The following is a 20,938-nucleotide window of genomic DNA, read 5'->3' on the forward strand; positions in this document are numbered from 1 at the left end:
CTCCAAGGGTTGACTTTTATATCTGGGTGACAGAGGGGATTATCTGTAATCGTCGTAACTTCCTCCCTTTGATGTTTTGCCCATGGAGGCAATAGGCCCGAATAGCCTCCTGCGAACTGTCGTCCACGGAGACCGATTAAGGGAAATATACATAAATGATCATTCGGGGACCACTGTCCACGGAGATTGACAGTATCAGTTCGAACAGCCTCGTCCACGGGTGCTGATAAGCTATTACTACGCATCCCCCCGATTGTTGCCAAGTGAGGGAGTGACTTGGCCCTTAGCTCTTATCCTCCCTGTCGATGCCTCATTGGCCCTTATGCCACCTTATAACTAGATTGATTTGATTGTCAAAAATTTTCTACCTAAAAGAAAGGTAAAAAAGAAAAAAAATCCTTCCTATACCAACCTTTAAAAGTTATATTTTAGCTCGGTACATTGAGGATCAAGAAATCTTTGACCTACAAATCTTGAAGTAGCCCTACGTGTTCTTGCCACCTCATCTCCTCTCGATCCTAACGTCTCACAAGCCTAATTAGATTCATTATTATCTTTAATAAATCGTAAATTAAAAACAAAATATATACCAAACCTAAATATATCTAAGACCCAGTCCACCTCATCACGATCCACCTCCATTTGCCCATTCCACCCTGGCGAGCAACAAATACATTTCGTAACAAAAACAAAAGCAGAAACATCCTAGCAACAGACACATGTTTTTCGGAGCTGGCAACAGAAGTTTATGAAGTAAAAATGTGCTGCCACCAAAGAGCGAAAGCACTTCTCTTTTTCCGTTTTGACAACTGAACACATTTTTAACTATTCATATATATATATATATTATATCTCCTGTTCGTCGAACCGGAGAGAGAGACAGAGGGGAGAGAAAGAGAGAGAAGCGGATCGAGGAGATGTTTCGACGGAGAGGGATTCGATCCGAGGAGATAGAGGAGGGAGGAGGGGAAGCGGGGACGGCGGAGGAGGAGACGGGGGAAGGGGAGGAGGAGGAGGGGAGGTGGGGGAGGATGCTGCCGGAGCTGCTGGGGGAGATCGTGAGGCGAGTGGAGGCCGGCGGGGAGCGGTGGCCGCAGAGGAAGGACTTCGTGGCGTGCGCCGGCGCCTGCCGCAGGTGGAGGGAGGCGGCTCGGGCGATTGTCCGCCCCCCGTGTGAGACCGGCAGCATCACCTTCCCGTCCTCCATCAAAGAGGTATTCCTCTCTGTTTTCTCCTGATCTTTCTAGTTCTAGGGTTTCCGTTGCCTTTGCCTTTCTCTCTGTCTTTAGGGATTTGGAATAGATCTGGTTTTCTTTTCTCTATTAGGGCATTTGATAAGTATTTACCAATCAATACGGTTTTAGATAGCTATTCGATCTTTCTGTGTATTGATTTACGATGTGAACGATGTTTGAGCATGCTATGCAGCCTGGGCCGAGGGACTCTCCGATCCAATGCTTCATTAGGAGGAACAAGAACAACTCCACCTTCTATCTCTATCTTGGCCTTACAGAATGTAAGTAGATGCCGCCATCAACCATCTCAGGTTTTCCCATCATAGCTACAATACATCACTTGCACATATTGGGATCGTTTTTTCTTTAACTTTCAAAATTCCATTTGTTTATGTTCCTTCAATATCTGAGGTCTGGATCTTATACATGTTATGATGCCAAAAAAAGAAAAACTTTGCATTTGTCATGAATTTTGGCTTTTAGGACATGAAGAAAACCCAGCTAACCTTTATGCATAATATTATTGAAACTAGGATCTTAGGGGAAAATTGAGGGGCAAAAGGCATGGGGGTCTGCTTTGGACATTGGTCCATGTTTTTGGTACCATAACTGGCATCAGGGTTGGTGTTTGACTCTATCTAGGAGCTAAAACCAGAGGTGCTTTGGCGCAATGAAAAGAGAGACAGGTTGGAATGTATTTTCCTCTTATTTTGGTGGAGGGATTGGTATTAAAATTCCTTTCTTTTTGTTATTCCAGGCATTAGATCACCTTGACAAATACATAGGTGTCAGATTCCATAGGTTAATGCACATAAAAGCATGCATGCATCAACTTCGTGGATGTTTGATCTGATGAGTGCTTTCCGACAGTGATTAGGCTGATCTGTGATATCTAGCAGTATCTTTAAAGGTCACTAGCTTAGAAAAAAATATTAGTAAGCAAATGAAAGTGATAGGTCTTGCATGGCACTAAAACCATGTAGTTCTGCATGTAGGTACGTACATTGTCAACAAATTTGTGTTGGCATTAATTTTTAGATAGTTGTTGGCTTGGGTATGATGGTGAAGGGCAAAGTTCGTTGATCCTTCAAGCTTGTCCTGGGGCTTTCTGATGTGATATTGAGTATCATGTGGAGGCCAAAGTTGATCCATCAAGCTTGTATTGGGGCCTTCCTTTGATATTGTATCACCTAACCTTCTTATATGATTTTCTTTTATAGAGATTTGTTGAGGCTGAGCTTCTATTTATAGGTTGGTGATACGTTAATTTGATATTTTGTTCTCACATTATTCTTTCCATAAATGATACAGAAAGTCTTGTCTATTTCTAACTGTGACAATACGTAAAGGGGCCATTAATAATGCCATATATTTCTGTTGACTTATTGCTCATTATTTGGTTTCTTCTTGCAGCTTTTACAGATAAGGGAAAGTTCCTTTTGGCTGCTCGACGATTTAAGCATGGAGCTCACACCCAGTATATTATCTCGCTCGATGCTGATGATCTATCTCAAGGAAGTAATGCATATATAGGAAAATTGAGGTTAGTCTTCTCTTTTGATGCCATGCCTCTTATACATTTAAAGAACATATGTAATCCTGTTTTTCTTAAATTTGTTTATCTTTGTTTCTTGGTCTTATCTCCAGCAGTTTTAACTATTTACAATATATAGAAATTTATAATATATGATATAGAAATTAAGTATAATATGTTAATTATAAAAGTTCAAATTGATTGCTCATTTCTATAAACACAAAAAATATGAGTATCTTGTTGTTACAGGGGTAACTAACTCATTAACTTGATTAACCCAAAGTATTAGCTCAAAATGCTTAAACTCAAGCTAATGATAATAGACCCACTCTAGCTTTATAGATCAACTAATTTATTCTCACTTCCAATATAGAAATAAATTGGATGACGATCTCTCTCACTTAAGCGCCTTTCTATACTCGTAAAGGCCTTATACCAAAATCGTTCTAGTATGATTCACATGTTGCTTCATCCTATGATGTGCATCTAAACCTCGTCAACTGATCCACGCTAATACCAATAGTTGTGACTTAGTCCAATTAGATTATTGATACAGTAACATGATAAGCTTTAACCATTGATCCAAAAAAAATTGAACCCACGTTAATGGAAGTACGCTAAATTAGGGTGTTACAATGAGCTACCTATGAATCTGGCTAGAGGCACATGACTGTGAAATCAGCATTAGTCAGGGTCTCACATGTACCAAGTATGGTTCAATTTTGGCCTTTATTTAGGTCTTGACGAGGACATTAAATATTAAATAGGAGAGACTGCAACACCCTGGTTTAGTTCATCATATGGGAAGTGGGAGAAAGTTTGAGTTGGCCATTAGCAATAGATGAGTCTTAAGCTTAAGCATTTCAGATAAATGATTCATGTTTAGCAAAGTAATAAAAGTAATTTCATTGGACCAGGTCGTGACACTTGTGATTGGTATATGCACCAATAAGTCTGTGAATAATGAAATATGTTCAAGTTGTTGCTTTATTCTTCACCATATGTATCTATTAGGTGTCCCCATAATGTTGGCATCATTCAAGATTAAAAATAATCGGACAAACATATATGTAGCAGAGTTGGTGAGATTGTGTTTATGGCATAGTCATGTATGCCATTATTACTGATAAACGGATGCTGATATGACAAAAAGGGTCAAAAAGAAAATTTTTACCCTAGATTTAAATGGTAAGAGAAGAAATATACATACCTTGATCCCATTAGTGGCCATCATCTGAACCATCATCTCTGTCCTTGTCTCTGGTCGAAGGTTGGAGGGATGTGTTGAGACACAGGGATGAAGAACTTAAGTCCCAGACATAGAAAGAAATTGCTCAAAGAGAACAAAACTCATTGAATTTGGTCAATTCAGCTTCATTCAGCTAATGAACTGGTCCATGTCCTTTCATGAAATTTATATTTGAAAAACATATCATTGATACCTATAAATATTATCAGATATAGGAGGTTTTATGTGCTGAAACTTTTCTACGGCAATATATCGGCAACCAAGCTCCATACAACTAGGTACTACAATTCATAGACATTTTGAAAAAGCTAGAGTGCTCTGAGATCTTTGAAAAAAAAAGATTTATTTATTTCTCATCTTTAATTTTTCCTTGTTAACTTCATTCCTATGATCCATTTTTCCTGTTTGTGGGGCTAAACCTTTCCATTTTTGTGCTTATTCTAGAATCATTTGCTGAAACCTTCTATCACTTTTTTGTGTATCAAATTGATTCAAATCTTTCCTTTTCGAACACCGTATTTAGATTATAAATTCTTGCTCTCATTTTTTGATCAAGTAATGGTCCAAGCATACATAGACTTCATGTCTTTTAGGGAGGTTACCAAAATATTTACATATTTGATGGAAATTAATATGCTTTTTGTTGGTAGATATAGTGATGTGGGACTTGTTTTGTATGGAAATTGGGTGGTGCACAATTTGTGAATGTACTGATGAAGATAACATGTTATTTGTTTTACAAGATATGACAAATAATATATTTATGTGGTTGAACTGTACTTTGTGCATACATAACCTTGCCCGGACATATATATTCATATCCAAAAGCATGCCTGATGTGTAATAGTGATTCCCATATTTTCCTTGCAGGTCTAACTTTTTTGGCACAAAATTTAAAATCTACGACAGCCGGCCTCCATACAATGGTGCAAAGGTGTCAAGTAGCCGAGCAAGCAGGCGTGTTGCAAGCAAACAAATCAGCCCACAGGTCCCTGCTGGTAATTTCATAATCGGGCAGGTCTCCTACAAATTTAACCTTCTCAAAAGAGGGCCTAGAAGGATGTACTGCACTCTGCAGTGCCCATCAGCGGCACCGGACACCACGGAGGAAGATTCTTCAAAGCCAAAGGCACACAACCCTGGGGTAACTATCCTGAGGAACAAAGCCCCTCGGTGGCACGAGCACCTGCAGTGCTGGTGCCTGAACTTCCATGGAAGGGTCACGGTGGCCTCCGTCAAGAACTTTCAGCTGGTGGCAACCGCAGATGCCAGCCAACCGTCGGGGATCGGAGACGAGGAGACGGTGCTGCTACAATTTGGTAAGGTTGGGGACGATATGTTTACCATGGATTTCCGTCAGCCGCTTTCAGCCTTCCAAGCATTTGCCATCTGCCTCACTAGCTTCGGAACGAAATTTGCATGCGAGTAAACTTGTTCCTAGATGCTTCATCCTGCATGCTGTTGTGTTGTAGCTGCAGGGAGTGGATTTCTCTTGCTTTATTTTATTTTCTCATCAGGTGGGGTGCCTTTTTTTTTTTTTTCCTTTCTTTCTTTCTTTTGTATAATTCTCTCATGCAAAAGAATGGTCTTTGGTGGTAGATATACAAATCTCTTCTTTTGTATACCCCTCTCTCTCTCTCTCTCTCACTCTCTCTCTCTGTGACAGTGTCTAGTTTTGTGACAATGATGGCCATAAAACATTCTTGGGAGTACGAAGTGCTGATCCGCTGTTCCAGTACAAACGTATTGCTGTCAACTTGGCCATGTATCAAATAGATGAATTCTTTTGTGATCAAAGAAGACTAATCAGTTTGATGCCATGTTATCTCATGCAGCATTAGATCAACTAAGAAGAGGTGAGCTGGGAATTAAATGTTCCAAAAAGGAAAAAGAGCTGACACATAGGTTAGTTATCTGTTAACTATCATTTTATGAAACAAGGCCAGAATGTTGCTATGCTGGTTCATCTCGATCTCTTTTATACCATCGCATTCATCTTTCTACTTGCAATATAAGATAAATATTAAATTGATCCATTAACTTGATCGATCTATATTAAGTTTAAATTCACAATAATAGAGTCCTTTTGCAATACATATGATCACATTCATCTTTTTCATTTTCAATATTATATTAAATGAGATGCCACGATAGTGCGATCACTTCCGATCATCAAATACGTCGAATCATCAGTTTTACTCCAACGCATAACTAAACTAGAATGTGGGGTGGGTCCCATTTAAGCACCGCTGATATCGTCGAGAACTATTTCCTATCTCGCCCATTCTTTGATCAAACTTAATCAAAACCAATCCGATTGGATCGCGGTCTGATTTGAAATTATCCGATATATATAAAAAATTGCAACAGGAACGGATTGTCTTACATCTTAAAAGTAACAAGGATACGAATGGCAGTGTGCTACGGTTAAACATCATTGGAGGCAGCGTGCGGGTCCCGGACTTGGCGCTGCGCCGTTTCTGCCTCGGTGCACCAGCCTGGCAGACGAGGACGCGGAGGGTCGGAATAAGTGCGTTTCTTTCGACACCTTTCCCACTTTACCCCTCACTTCTCTCCGGTTTGCGTTCATTTTTTAGGGGCAATTTTGTAACTCAATTATTCCTTCCACTCGCACCGTCGTCACTAAGAACGACACGTTACGAGCAGTACTACGCGGCGCCGAACTTGTTATTTCTCCGCTTCTGGGCTTGGTAGGACGCTCTGCGACCACGAAACCAGCGACGGGGATGTTCCGTGTCGATCGGCTCCTCACCAACACCGGCGAACTCGCACGCCCGGCGCCACCTCACGTGCTCCTCGCTCACCCATCGCCCCTTCAGCCGGCGCCTGTCGCCGCTCCATGTCACCTGCCCCATCCCGTTTTCTCTCGTTCAAACCCTAACCCTAATGGTGGCTATCGAACAAGACGCGAACAAGCTGAGGGAGAAAGAGGAGAAGGGAATTTAGATTGGATCGGGAGATGGAAGGGACCGGGGCGGCGCCGTCGAGACCGCGGAAACCGGCTCTGCCGGACTGCTGGAGCGAGTTGAAGCGTCGGCGCTTGGGCTGACCGCTACGTCGACCTGAACCGCGGGAACCTCCAGCGAAAGCGCTGAAGATCGTCGACGGCGTCAACTCCGGCCGTGGTGCTGGTTGCCGCTGGAACCGCACCGACGTTCAGTGCAAGAACCGGATCGACATCCTGAATAACAAGTACTGGGTCGAAGAGGTTCGCATTGCCGGCGGCGATGCCGAGAGCCAGTGGCCCCCCTTCTCCCGCCTCGACGCCCTCATCGGTTGCGCGACCTCGGCCGCGAAGAAGCCTCCGTCTCGCCGCTGCTCGCGCTGACGCTCTCTTTCCATCGCAAGTGTTCCCCCGAGGGAAAAGCGGCCGGCCTTCTCCACTACGTTCCTGGGGGACAGCCGGTTCTTCAGGCTCGCGGCCGCAGTGGACGAGGAGGAGGTATTGCGGTCGCTGTCAAGGTCGTCCTCGAGGTCAGGAAGGGGGTGGAAGTGAGGGAGGGGAGAGGGCAATGGGATCCGAGAACGGGCTGGGGCGATCATGAGATTTGCTGAGATCAATGAAGGGTAGAGGAGGCAAAGCAGAGGCAGATGATGCAACTCGAATGCCAGAAGATGGAGTTTGTTAAGGTGCTGGAACAGATGCAGATTTCCATGGATTCACAGGTGCAGCTTGCGAAGATCAAGCGTGTCAAGCGATCGGACACTGGTGAGCCACACATCTCCTTTTATCCTGTTTATAATATATATATATAAGATAAATTTCGATTTCTTTTCGTTGCAGATACGCTGCAACAGTGTGGAGAGGTACAGAATCATCTTCATTTCCTCATGTGAACTGGTATTTGTTTATTTCTGATTTAATTCGAGAGATATCATGTTTGAATTCCCTCCTCCACCACAATTTTAAGTCTTTGGTGGCTGTGGATATGATCGCTAGAGTTGGGAATGCAGTTTTGACCACTGGAATATTGTCATTGGTTATTCATTTATGCTGATTTTTTTGGTAGCTCTTCAACTTTGCATATGTGTTGTTTTGATGTGTCAAATCACTAACAGAAAACCTGCTACTGTTATAATGTCAAAAGAATTTAAAATCTAAGTAGACTTTCTGCTAGAAGCTTTGAATTTTAAATATGTAGTGGAATCATTGGCATCAGACCAAGGCATGTTGTATGTTTTTGTGGAACCAAATGTTCTTTCATGGAAGAAACACTAGCAGCTTTTGGTTTCAATCTCGTGACAACTCCAAGAAAATATTGTTTTTCTTTTGTAGTTCACAAGGGGATCTCAAAGAGCAGTAGATTATGAATTTAGATGCTACATTTCTAGTGTTGGCATGTAATACGAGGAATACTTCAATCTTGTGACAGCTGCCAGGACATTGTTTTTCTTCAGTAGTTTATAAGGTTGATCTCGAAGAGCAGTCGGTTATGAATTTAAATGCTATATTTCTAGAGTTGAATGTATTTCAGTAGTTTTCAGCTCTACTTAGTTTAAAACTCTTAATTTCTATGATTTGTCACTTTAACTCAATTTTAAAATTAATCTCAACTAAATTCTTCTCAGTTCCAACTATATCATCAACAAACAAAAATAATGGTGCCCTGCTAAATACTAGGATTTCATAGAGATTCATTATAAATTCATGGGGCCAAACACCCTTGAAATTCCACCCAGGAATTTTTCATCCAAAATATTCTATACTAAAAGTAGCATTATTTAAATCCACCTACCAAAACCCTTGTTTAAGCTCCATAGCCTATTTAGTATGACAATTTCATACAATTGAACCAAGCACTCTCAAAATTTCATCTTCAAAATCCCAATCTCTTAATTCTTCTCTCCACATTCTGGGACACAAGTTCCAACTGCACCAATGAATTTTCAAATTCTAGAATATACAGATTCTCACTCATGCATCCCATGTTTGACATCTCCCAATCAAACACAAAATTTGATTCTTTTTTTTTTTTTGCATAAACTTGGGATTTGGATATTTACTCAGCAGTTTTTTTTTGTTTTGAGAAATCCTGAGATTTTAAATCTCTATACATGGGACTATGAAAGTTTATCCTGAATAATAGAAAACCTTTTGGGATAGCAAACTTATGAACATCTTGTGGTATCAAAATGATAAATTATTGATTACTTGGATAATTTAATACCATTGTTATATATTCCAGGGATTCTGAAGCTGAAAATTTGATCGAGTCAAATCAAAGATTTTATTACTTTGACCGTGAGTAAGGATGAAATCAAAGTGTCATGCTTCATAAGTAGCCAGCCATGTTTTTGAAATTTCTGCCTACAATCTCTGCTGAAGTGTAGGCAAAAGATTTGTAAGATTCTTGTAGGTTATTTTAATTAATTTCCCACAATATTATGAAAGCATTTGCCTGCTTCCAATCCGATTTATTTGATGTCGCTTTATCCTCATTAGTTCCTATTGCCATACAATATTTGGAGAATGGAACTTACAATGAATATTGATTATGAACTCCTGATCCCTGAATGAGTATTTCCTTTAGAAACAGCTCGTGACATGTGATTTTCTCATGCTATTCTGCTTTGAAAAGATACAAAGAGTATGAAGAAAAATAATCAAATGTGTCTGGTATTTGTCATATTCTGTTTCAATCAGCACTTAAAAAAGCCTTTATAAAGTTTTGATAGTCCCATATTCTGAGACTTGAAATGATATCAGATTCTATTTGACAATGGTGGATTTACTCCTGTTTATGCCCTGACCACTAAGATGGAGCATGTAGTTTCTTAGCTTCCTCTATCAAGTTTTAAGTCTCCTCTATACTTTTTTGCATTTGTTGTAGCACAGGCATTTTGATTCCTTTCTGACTTCTGTAGTACCTGTAGTATCAGAACAGACATGCTAAGCACAGATCCGTATTTCTGTTATATATTCCTTGTGATCCATATTTTGTTCAGGCATATCTGGTTATTTCCTGTATGAACTTGTACTACCACAAGGAGTTGACCCGTCTCAGCAGCTTTAACTGCATCATGAGATCTCCCATCAGCTAAATCTCTTATCCGTCTGATACTATGTTCTCACTGATCTGTGATTAAGTTGCTGACTCGGGTGCCTCATTATGCAGGCATATTTGGCATGTTTAGTTTGGCTGGATTTTGTGGTCAAATATCAGAATTGGTATAATTTTGTCATTAAAATGCTTTTTCATTATCATCGTACACTTTCTAACAATTTCACATCTTCTTCCTGGACAAAAATGTTGTCTCACAATGTCTCTGTTGGTGATTTGTCGTTTCTGAATACAAGCTATTTAAACCTATTCCATATCTGATTTATTACATCTAAATTATTCTATTCTGCTTGCATTGGTTATCGTTCAAAGTTACCCTTTTTTTCTTGGATGTGTCCGTATATTTCCGTTTTTCATCTTTTTCTTAAGAGTTAGTACAGCATGCTTTCGTTCAACTTCCTTCATGTTGATGATGTGTTCACCGTATGGTTTTAGCGTACCATATTAATTGTAGCCCGGAATTAGATTTACATTTGAACTCAGTTTGCTGTGTAGCTGTCGCTGCTATCTAAAGTATTATATATTAGCTTTCTTTATGTAGTCACTATTGTGATGTTGCCTTTTATTTCTTGATTTTAGATGTGAGTTAACTATATCACCATCATATTAATTATTTTGATGTGAAATTCTTAAGTGATAAGTTTTTAGTTTTGAACTCAAACAAAGGCGAGTATGTTTTGTATAGGCGAACTATAAAAATATTATTTTCAATTCAGAGAATATCAAATTTAATACCTATCTTGTTCAGACCTACCTCGGTATCATCGATTAAGCCGATCCGGATCGAAACTTACGGCGCGGCGCTCGGCTTGCCGACTTCCCCGGATCCACCCATCTGTCCAACGCGGACACATGCAGGTCCATCCCGCGGGTCTCATGATCAAATCCTTATCGGCACGCTGACAGCCCACCCTTCTCATTTACTACTTGCTTTGCGCTTGGTCGTGACGGTGGGACCTGAAACCAAAAAAGGCAGGTTGGTGGTGGGTGGGTTATCCAATAAAGCACTGGCAAGTCCTCTGCGGCCAACATTTGTCTATGCGTCACCGGTCGCGCCGGTTTCCTCGATTGGACTCATCGGGACCCAGCCAAAACGTAACGCAGGTATCCGGGCGGGTAGGAATATCACCGGGTAAGAGAAGAAGCCCAAAGGGGCAATTCTTCCATCTCCCCACGTAGGGCTTCAAATCTAGCGGCCACGGCGAAGATTCATTTGTCGCGCACAGAACCCTCCCTTCTCCTTCTCCTCCTGCTCATCCGCATCTCCGGTTTACCCATCGTCCTCTCCTTCTCCACGGAAGTTCGTCTTGGAAGAGATCTACACCCAATCTCCTGCCTCGCTGCTCCAATCTCTTTCAGGTACGATTTACTTGGTTTCCTTTTATTTTCCTTACTAACGAAGAAAAGAGGAAATAAACGAGAGAGAGAGAGAGAGATGCCAAAACCTCCGTGAGAGCTGGCTAAAATGGAAAGCGAACTCTTAATTCTTCTTCTTCGGGGAAGGTCAGTAGTGTTGTCTTCTTCTACGTCGGGGAAGGTCAATAGTTTTTGGTCGACGGTCGCTTGCTTACTGGGTAAGGTTTCGAAGCCGTGTGTTTCGCCTTGTCTCACCGCCTCGTTTTTGGACCGTTGCCGCACCAGCACGGCGTTCCCGAAGTCGACGTCCCAGTCGTCCGTGCCGTGGCCGCGGGTTCGCATCCCGAACCGCTCGCGTTCGCGTAGGCTTCACACGTTGCTCAGTAGTGGACTAGAGGTGGCTCGATTCTCGATACTTATGCGTCCCGGACTTCCGCGCCCGAATTTTCCGCCTCGCTCACGATGGCTGTCGGGGTCCACATGAAGTACGGCCCGGATTGACGGGTAGACCGAATGGGTGCCATGATTGGTTTCCGAATAATGTGTTTCAGAATGAAGAACTTCTTTCGAGCGGGGAAAAAAATAAATAAAAGAAGAAAAAAAAGACTTTCAGGGCCTCGAAGCTGGCGTCGATATTTGACTTACGGATTGCTACGAATCATGTGAAGCCGCTTTTAATGGTTTAAAAGATTCCAAGAAAACTATTCCCTTGAAAGTTTAATTAACTAACTCCATTCTAAATATTTACCCATTTGCATATATGATTTTGCTTCTCTAACTATAAATTTTGCTTGTACATGTGGTTTTGTCAAAACGCAGTTAATTCTCGTTAGTCGATTCAATTGTTTGTTAGCACTTAATTCACATTGTTTATCCTAAAGTATTAATGGTATTTTAATAGATAATTTCTAATTAGTAGTTTAGTTTCTATGGTGTATGAAAAACCGCTTTTTTTGATGTAATAATGGTAAAGAAAATTATGATAAAGAAAAGAAAATTTGATATACTGAGACCTGCAGGCCGCTCGATCTCATCCGTCTTCGTGCAGATCAAAAGATTTTTGAGAAGACAGGAGCGAGGGAGAGGGAGAAGGAAAAGGGCGTAACTCCTAGATCTGATGCGCTTATGAGCCTCCGCCAACGCCCCACCCGGCCCGGCCCGGGCGCCACCCATGGCCCCGGCGCCGGTCCCGCGGCGCCGCCCCGCACCGCGGCCGCGCCGCCTGTCGCCGGAGAGGGGGAGGATGAGGTCTACAACATCATCCCCATCCACAACCTCCTCGCGGATCATCCGTCGCTCCTCTTCCCCGAGGTGCGCGCTGCCATGGCGGCCCTACGCACCGTCGGGGAGCTCCGTAAGCCGCCCTTCTCCCGGTGGCACGACGGCCTCGACCTCCTCGACTGGCTCGGCGCCTTCTTCGGCTTCCAGCGCGACAACGTCCGCAACCAGCGGGAGCATCTCGTCCTCCTCCTCGCCAACGCCCAGATGCGCCTCCAGCCGCCGCCGGACAACATCGACGTCCTCGACCATTCCGTCGTGCGCCGCGTTCGCAAGAAGCTCCTCCACAGCTACACCTCTTGGTGCGCCTACCTCGGCCGGAAATCCAATGTCTGGATCTCGGACTCCGGCCTCCGCCGTGTCGCCACCGACCCCCGCCGCGAGCTCCTCTACGCCGCCCTCTATCTCCTCATTTGGGGCGAGGCCGCCAACCTCCGCTTTGTCCCCGAGTGCCTCTCCTACATCTTTCACCACATGGCCATGGACCTCAACCGCATCCTCGAGGACTACATCGACGACGCCACCGGGCAGCCCGCTCTCCCCGCCATCTCCGGTGAGAACGCCTTCCTCGCCCGCGTCGTCACCCCCATCTACGATACCATCAAGCGGGAGGTCGACGCCAGCCACAACGGCACCGCCCCCCACTCCGCCTGGCGCAACTACGACGACATCAACGAGTACTTCTGGAGCAACCATTGCTTCGACCGCCTCCGCTGGCCGCTCGACCGCTCCAAGAACTTCTTCGCGACGCCGCCCACGAAGAACCGCGTGGGAAAGACGGGCTTCGTGGAGCAGCGCTCCTTCTGGAACCTCTACCGCAGCTTCGATCGCCTCTGGGTCGTGCTCATCCTCTTCCTTCAGGCGGCCATCCTCGTGGCGTGGCATGGAGACACGTACCCGTGGCAGAATCTCCGGACTCGCGACGCCCAGGTACGCGTCCTGACCATCTTCATCACCTGGGCCGGCCTCCGCCTCCTCCAGTCCCTCCTCGATGCCGGCACCCAGTACGGCCTCGTGTCGCGTGACGCCAAGTTGCTCGGTGTGCGGATGGTGCTCAAGAGCCTTGCCGCTGCGGCGTGGACTGTTGCATTCGCCGTCCTCTATTCCCGGATCTGGGACCAGCGCAACCGCGACCGGCAGTGGTCGACGGCTGCAAACCAGCGGCTGGTGAACTTTTTGGAAGCCGCTGCTGTGTTTGTCCTCCCGGAGCTGCTCGCCATCGTGCTCTTCATCATCCCTTGGCTCCGCAACTTCCTCGAGAAGACCAATTGGAGGATTTTCTACATCCTCACTTGGTGGTTCCAGAGCCGCACCTTTGTTGGTAGAGGACTGAGGGAAGGTCTATTCGACAATGGCAAGTACTCTCTGTTCTGGGTCGTGCTCCTTGCTGTGAAATTCTCCTTCAGTTACTTCCTGCAGATCAAGCCTATGGTCACCCCGACCAAAGCCATACTCCGCCTTCAAAACGTCCAATATGAGTGGCATGAGTTCTTCTCTCGTACAAACCGGTTTGCGGTGTTCATCTTGTGGCTACCTGTCATCCTGATCTATCTAATGGACATCCAGATCTGGTACTCAATCTTCTCTTCATTGGTCGGGGCGCTGGTTGGCCTGTTTGCGCATCTTGGGGAGATTCGTGATGTGCAACAGCTGAGGCTGAGGTTTCAGTTCTTCGCTAGTGCAATGCAGTTCAATCTGCTGCCAGAGGAGCAGCTATTCCAGGACCATGGTACACTGAGGAGTAAGTTCAGGGATGCTGTCAACCGGCTGAAGCTGAGGTATGGCTTGGGGCGCCCATACAAGAAGATCGAATCGAATCAACTGGGTCCCAGCAGGTTTGCATTGATATGGAATGAGATTATTCAGACATTCAGAGAGGAGGATATTTTGAGCGACCGTGAAGTGGAGCTTCTTGAGCTTCCACCCTATACATGGAATATCCGGGTGATCAGGTGGCCGTGCTTGTTACTCTGCAATGAGCTGTTACTTGCACTCGGCCAGGCAAAGGAACTGAAGGCTGATGACAGAAAACACTGGAGAAAGATTTGCAAGAATGAGTATCGCCGCTGTGCAGTCATAGAGGCCTATGACAGTGTCAAGTACTTTCTGCTGGAGATCATCAAGGAGGGAACTGAGGAGCACTCCATTGTTGCTGGAATGTTCGAGGAGTTTGATAGTTGCATTCGGGTTGAGAAGTTCTCGGTGGAATATAATATGGGTGTTTTGCAGAGTATCTATGACAAACTGGTTGTCCTACTGGGTACATTAGTCAAGCCAAATAGGAATAAGAACAAAGTGGTCAACACATTGCAGACCCTCTATGACATAGCTACCCGTGACTTTCCTAAGAACAAGAAGAGCATAGAGCAACTTAAAGATGCAGGGTTGGCACCAACCGGGTCAAGCGGTCTGCTCTTTGAGAATGCTGTTGAATTGCCCAGTGCAGAAAATGAGAACTTCTACAAGCAGGTAAGGCGGCTGCATACAATTCTTACATCCAAGGATTCCATGAATAATGTTCCAAAGAATCTGGAGGCCCGAAGGCGTATTGCTTTCTTCAGCAACTCATTGTTCATGAACATGCCACGAGCTCCACAGGTTGAGAAGATGAGGGCCTTCAGTGTTCTGACTCCATATTACAACGAGGAAGTTTTGTACAGCAAGGAGCAGCTTCAGTCAGAGAATGAAGATGGCATCTCTATCATATTCTACTTGCAGAAGATTTACGAAGATGATTGGTCAAACTTTTTGGAACGTATGCGGAGAGAAGGAATGACTGATGAAGAGGAGCTATGGGGTAAAAGGTCGAGGGATCTTCGGCTTTGGGCCTCATATAGGGGTCAGACGTTATCACGCACTGTGCGAGGGATGATGTACTACTACAGGGCTCTCAAGATGCTTACCTTTCTTGATTCTGCTTCTGAGATTGACATAAGGGAGGGGTCGAGGGAGCTACATTCAGTTGGTTCATCAAAGAGGCAGAAAACTGAATTAGATGATTCAGAGGATGGTGGCAAGTCGCCATCACGAAGCCTGAGCAGAGCTAGCAGTGGCGTCAGCTTGCTGTTTAAAGGCCATGAGCATGGAACTGCCCTAATGAAGTATACTTATGTTGTTGCCTGCCAGATTTATGGGAACCAGAAAGCAAAGAATGATCCACGTGCCAATGATATTTTGTATCTAATGAAGAACAATGAGGCCCTTCGTGTGGCCTATGTTGATGAAGTGAAGTCAGGCAGAGATGAAGTGGTCTATTATTCAGTTCTTGTTAAGTATGATCAGCAATTGCAGAAAGAGGTGGAGATATACCGGGTCAGGTTGCCTGGGCCACTGAAGCTTGGAGAAGGCAAGCCAGAGAATCAGAACCATGCCTCCATATTTACGAGGGGTGATGCAGTTCAGACGATTGACATGAATCAAGACAACTACTTTGAAGAGGCCCTCAAAATGCGCAATCTGTTGGAGGAGTATTCCTACAAGTATGGTTCTCGGAAACCGACAATCTTGGGAGTCCGAGAACATGTTTTTACTGGTTCTGTCTCTTCCCTTGCTTGGTTCATGTCTGCTCAGGAGACAAGCTTTGTCACACTTGGACAGCGGGTTTTGGCAAACCCTTTAAAGGTTCGTATGCATTATGGCCATCCTGATGTCTTTGATCGCCTTTGGTTTCTGAGTCAAGGTGGCATTAGCAAAGCTTCCAGGGTCATCAACATTAGCGAGGACATATTTGCAGGCTTTAATTGTACACTTCGTGGTGGTAATGTTACCCACCACGAATATATCCAAGTGGGTAAAGGACGGGATGTAGGCTTGAATCAGATATCTATGTTTGAAGCCAAGGTTGCTAGTGGCAATGGTGAACAGACCTTAAGCAGAGATGTTTATAGGTTGGGTCATAGGTTGGACTTCTTTCGAATGCTCTCTTTCTTCTACACAACTGTGGGGTTCTACTTTAACACCATGATGGTGGTACTGACTGTTTATGCATTTGTTTGGGGACGACTTTATCTGGCTCTTAGTGGTCTTGAGAATTCTATCAGTAACAATGCTGACTCTACGAGTAATGCAGCTCTGGTTACTGTTCTTAACCAGCAGTTCATTATCCAGCTAGGCCTTTTCACAGCCTTGCCAATGATTATAGAAAACTCCCTAGAGCATGGCTTTCTTCCTGCAATATGGGACTTCTTCACAATGCAGCTCCAGCTTGCATCCATGTTCTATACCTTCTCTATGGGAACTAAGACCCATTATTATGGGCGTACAATCCTTCATGGTGGTGCAAAGTATCGTGCTACAGGACGTGGTTTTGTTGTTGAGCACAAGAAATTCGCTGAGAATTATAGACTCTATGCGCGTAGCCACTTTATCAAAGCAATAGAACTTGGATTAATACTGACTGTTTATGCTTCTTATAGTGCTATTGCAAAGAACACTTTTGTATACATAGTGCTGACAATCTCGAGCTGGTTTCTGGTGGTATCATGGATCATGGCTCCATTTGCATTCAACCCATCTGGTTTTGATTGGTTGAAAACTGTTTATGACTTTGATGATTTCATGAACTGGATTTGGCATCCTAGTCGCATTTCTGCAACATCTGATCAGTCTTGGGAGAAATGGTGGAATGAAGAAAATGACCACCTTCGGACAACTGGTCTTTGGGGAAAGCTACTGGAGGTAGTATTAGATCTCCGATATTTCTTTTTCCAATACGGTATCGTATACCAGCTAAATATTGCCAGTGAGAGCCACAGTGTTTCTGTGTATCTGCTTTCATGGATTGGTATTGTTGCAGCTGTTGGGATTTTTGTTGTTGTGGATTATGCCCGAGACAGATATGCTGCAAAGGAACATATTACATATCGTGCCATCCAATCCTTCGTAATAGTCTTTGTGATACTTGTGATTGTTTTGTTGTTCGAGTTCACATCCTTTGAGTTTATTGATATCTTCACAAGCCTGTTGGCATTTATTCCAACCGGTTGGGGTCTAATATTAATTGCTCAAGTGATCAAACCATTTATTGAATCCACTGCTCTATGGGAAACTGTGGTTTCCATGGCTCGGTTCTATGACATCTTGTTTGGGGTGATTGTGATGGCACCAGTGGCATTTTTGTCCTGGATGCCTGGTTTCCAGGAAATGCAGACAAGGATTCTCTTTAATGAAGCATTCAGTCGAGGTCTCCAGATATCACGAATTCTTACTGGGAAAAAACAGGACACAATTTGAGGTACTTCATATTTGCGTTGTATGTGTTTTTTTGCTGTTCCATGTGATCTTTTTATTATGCATATGCCTAAATGCAAAAAACATTTGTAAGTTGGTCAGGTACAAGGTTATTTTGGATCTCTGTTCAGAATAATACCATTTGCAAATTGGTTTTTGTTGTTGTTCTCTTTTTCTCTGACATGAAAACTTAGAAAATTACCTATTTTATATAGAACAAGGTAGAAAACCTTCTGAATCTACTTGCAGAGTTGTCCATGACTACTGAGACCACTGAAACTGAGTCTTGACTTTTTGTTAAAGCTAGAAGCTTTAGTTTTTTTCTTTTTAAAGTTATTGCTAGGTTCAGAAGTCATTGCTAGTTCATCTAATTGAATCAGCTGGTATTCATGTTGTCTTTCTTTAGACCATGACTATGCAGTTCTCCTTGACACTTTGTTAATTTTTACTGTACTAGTATCACACCTCTGATATGATAATTAAATCTACTGTATGATGAGGATTTTCTTACTGGTAACTACAAATATTGATTGTTCGATTTTCATATTTTCTCATTGTGAAATATTTAATGAACTGGCAACCATTTAAGTGCAAGGTTACTTTTTTCCATTACTTGCACCTTCTTTTTTATTCGTTTTTATTATTACAAAAAATAAAAAAAGAGGGCTTCCACTTATCTGGAGCACCTAGTTGACTTGGTTGAATCGGGTTTCGAAGGTTGCTTTACTTGATTCCAAGTCAAGTTTTGAACCTTGGCATGATGAATTCAGTTGCTTAATCCTCTTCAGACCATTGAAAGAGTTGGTGCCACTACAGAATATAGTAGCCTTGGTACCTTGGTGTTGCAGGTTCTTATATTGCCAGTAGTTTGTTGAAAAATAAATTCTCTTGATCTTTTGGGTTGTTACTGAAATTATTTCTTGCTACACTGTTGTGGTATCTAAGAATCAAGACACAGATTCTGATTGATTTTAAATAAGGTTTCAATCTAATAAAAAAGGCATTGTAAATTATCTCATTTGTATGTTTCCCAAAAGATGGATTGCCTCAGAACCATTTCTGTTTTTTTACCAAATCAGTTATTTCGATATGTTTTTTTTTTGTTTTATCCTATATTCTGTTGTATTTTATAGATTGGCATCCACCCTTATCCTGCACAAATTGATCATAAACCCTTTTTTTGTGAAATTTGTCTATGCAAGCATGTCAAAAGCTTACTCTGTTAAATAACTTCCGTCACATTACCTTTTCCTACCCATATAGGGGTATCAGATGGCTCACAACTCAAAACCAGTACATTTCCATCAATAGATATCTTAACAAAATTTTATTGAGTTTGTATATTGTCAACCTTTTAAAGCAGGCATCAATCAAGAACTCAAATGCCCATCTATACCACATTTTTGTTGTTGGCAGATGGGTATGTTACGTTAGTTCAGACTGGTATACTATTATTCTGGCACAAGCAACTGTCACCAATTAAAAAGAGAAAAGAAAATCAGGAAAACACCAAAGGGAGAACATGGGTAAGAAATGGAGCTGTGATAAGTAAATTATACATCAGGAACAGATCCTTACCAGATTGGATTACAGAGTATACATCTGAGAAGTCGCTTTGTGACATAGTTGGGATGCTAGTGATCGTGATGTTCGACTCTACCTGTTGGTAAGTGATACTAGCTAATCACGTGTAGCTTCATCAAGTCATTAGTGGAGTCGGTAATAATTGGATCTGCACTAGATAGAAACAGTATAGTTGGGATTGACAGGATTAATTAAATCAAATTGATGTGATTATGATTTCTCAGGAAAATAACTCAAAAGAACCAAAAAAATTATAAAAAAATTAAAAATGGTGAAATAATATAGAAATAAAACAAAAATGAGAAATGCAAACATTATGTTCTAAAAGTATAATTGAGATTTCAGAAAACTTCAGTATGATTTTGCATTCTTGATATCATGAATTATTGATATGGAAAAGGTTTCATGCAGGTATATATCATGATCATGCTTGGTTACCGGAGATACTCCTGAACGGCTAGCGGTCTCTCTGTTTCTTGCAGGTGGAAACACCTGCGGTCTTTGTTATTTTTTGCTTTTGTATCTTATCGAGCTGGTATTCCCTTAGATTGGATGGTGTGTCTCTCATTTGGAACTTGACATCTCTGTTCTAATAGGCTTTCCCTGGCAAAGATCTGGAAAAATTGAGAATTATTAGACTAATGAAGCTACGATGTGGGTGTTGATATTTTTTATTCATAACGTTCCCTGGAGCTTTGCTTTCTTTTCTTTCAGTTATCTCGGTTTGTATCTATGAACACACGTCTTTCCCTGAGGACCTCGAGATTAGGATCCACCAAGTTCTGCTAAAGTACACTCATTCTAGCAAGTGGCAGGCAAATTTTCTGATGACGGGGCTTCCCATGCACCGATTAAGTCCCACTCCTGTATGTTGCAACAAGTCGATAAGCAAGATGTTTTCAGTTCAGTGTTTGTGCAGCCAAGTTTGATGATGGGCAGCGAAACAGAATGCTTACTGTTGGGTGTTAGAGACTTCTCTTCTAGGATGCTTACGCATTGTAATTAATCTCTATTTGAGTTTCTTTGGCTTATTTAATCTCTTGTTTATACCAGACTTTATGCTTTGTAATTAATCTCTATTTGAGTTTCTTTGGCTTATCTAATCTCTTGTTTATACTAGGCCTTAAAACAGCTGCAGCATTGAGGTAGTGGTTACTAATTCGACTTGCTCATCGTCTGGTGTCACACCGTGGATGATGGATGACAAGGTGATGAATACCAGTCAGATCAGTGGGTATCAATTGATATCCATCAGTCTGATTAGATACTAGCGTTGAAATGTAGTGTTCGATGCCGGTACATGTAATGCAGTTTATATTTATGAACGCAAGTCGGTGTTATCACCCTTTGAAGTCTTGGATGATGTTAGTGAGTTATGGATACTATAATT

At 42.6% G+C, this 20,938-nt stretch overlaps 2 protein-coding genes, 1 long non-coding RNA gene and 1 other non-coding gene across 6 annotated transcripts; all 4 read left to right on the top strand.

The window, feature by feature from the left end:
* Positions 1 to 882: 882 nt before the first annotated feature.
* Positions 883 to 5,642, top strand: LOC135635377 (tubby-like F-box protein 1). The gene is made up of 4 exons (XM_065146409.1): positions 883 to 1,214; positions 1,429 to 1,516; positions 2,649 to 2,778; positions 4,889 to 5,642. The coding sequence occupies exons 1-4, from the start codon at positions 918 to 920 to the stop codon at positions 5,445 to 5,447; spliced, it is 1,074 nt and encodes a 357-aa protein (XP_065002481.1). The 5' UTR covers positions 883 to 917; the 3' UTR covers positions 5,448 to 5,642.
* Positions 5,643 to 6,388: 746 nt separating this feature from the next.
* LOC135636590 (uncharacterized) lies at positions 6,389 to 8,082 on the top strand. Its single transcript, XR_010495937.1, has 2 exons — positions 6,389 to 7,748; positions 7,824 to 8,082. It is a non-coding gene; the product is annotated as an uncharacterized LOC135636590 (long non-coding RNA).
* Positions 8,083 to 11,073: 2,991 nt separating this feature from the next.
* Positions 11,074 to 20,222, top strand: LOC135583288 (callose synthase 12-like). 3 transcript variants are annotated; one of them, XM_065148397.1, is made up of 3 exons: positions 11,074 to 11,460; positions 12,477 to 17,968; positions 19,381 to 19,900. In XM_065148397.1, the coding sequence occupies exon 2, from the start codon at positions 12,583 to 12,585 to the stop codon at positions 17,965 to 17,967; it is 5,385 nt and encodes a 1,794-aa protein (XP_065004469.1). In that variant the 5' UTR covers positions 11,074 to 11,460; positions 12,477 to 12,582; the 3' UTR covers position 17,968; positions 19,381 to 19,900. The 3 variants fall into 3 exon arrangements, with proteins under 3 accessions (XP_065004469.1, XP_065004467.1, XP_065004468.1); XM_065148395.1 differs by lacking the exon at positions 19,381 to 19,900 and adding an exon at positions 19,960 to 20,222 and having other exon boundaries at positions 11,077 to 11,460; XM_065148396.1 differs by lacking the exon at positions 19,381 to 19,900 and adding an exon at positions 19,960 to 20,222 and having other exon boundaries at positions 11,077 to 11,460; positions 12,506 to 17,968.
* On the top strand, positions 15,593 to 15,672 carry LOC135637374 (small nucleolar RNA J33). Its single transcript, XR_010496237.1, has one exon. It is a non-coding gene; the product is annotated as a small nucleolar RNA J33 (small nucleolar RNA).
* Positions 20,223 to 20,938: the final 716 nt, after the last annotated feature.

Source organism: Musa acuminata, chromosome BXJ3-4, assembly GCF_036884655.1.
Source record: "Musa acuminata AAA Group cultivar baxijiao chromosome BXJ3-4, Cavendish_Baxijiao_AAA, whole genome shotgun sequence".
In the NCBI taxonomy this organism is placed as follows: Eukaryota; Viridiplantae; Streptophyta; class Magnoliopsida; order Zingiberales; family Musaceae; genus Musa; species Musa acuminata.

Coding starts and splice junctions, on each gene's coding strand:
- LOC135635377 (XM_065146409.1), top strand. CDS start 918: ATGTTTCGACGGAGAGGGATTCGATCCGAGGAGATAGAGGAGGGAGGA. Junction 1,215..1,428: donor TCCCGTCCTCCATCAAAGAG/GTATTCCTCTCT, acceptor CATGCTATGCAG/CCTGGGCCGAGGGACTCTCC. Junction 1,517..2,648: donor CTATCTTGGCCTTACAGAAT/GTAAGTAGATGC, acceptor TTCTTCTTGCAG/CTTTTACAGATAAGGGAAAG.
- LOC135583288 (XM_065148397.1), top strand. CDS start 12,583: ATGAGCCTCCGCCAACGCCCCACCCGGCCCGGCCCGGGCGCCACCCAT.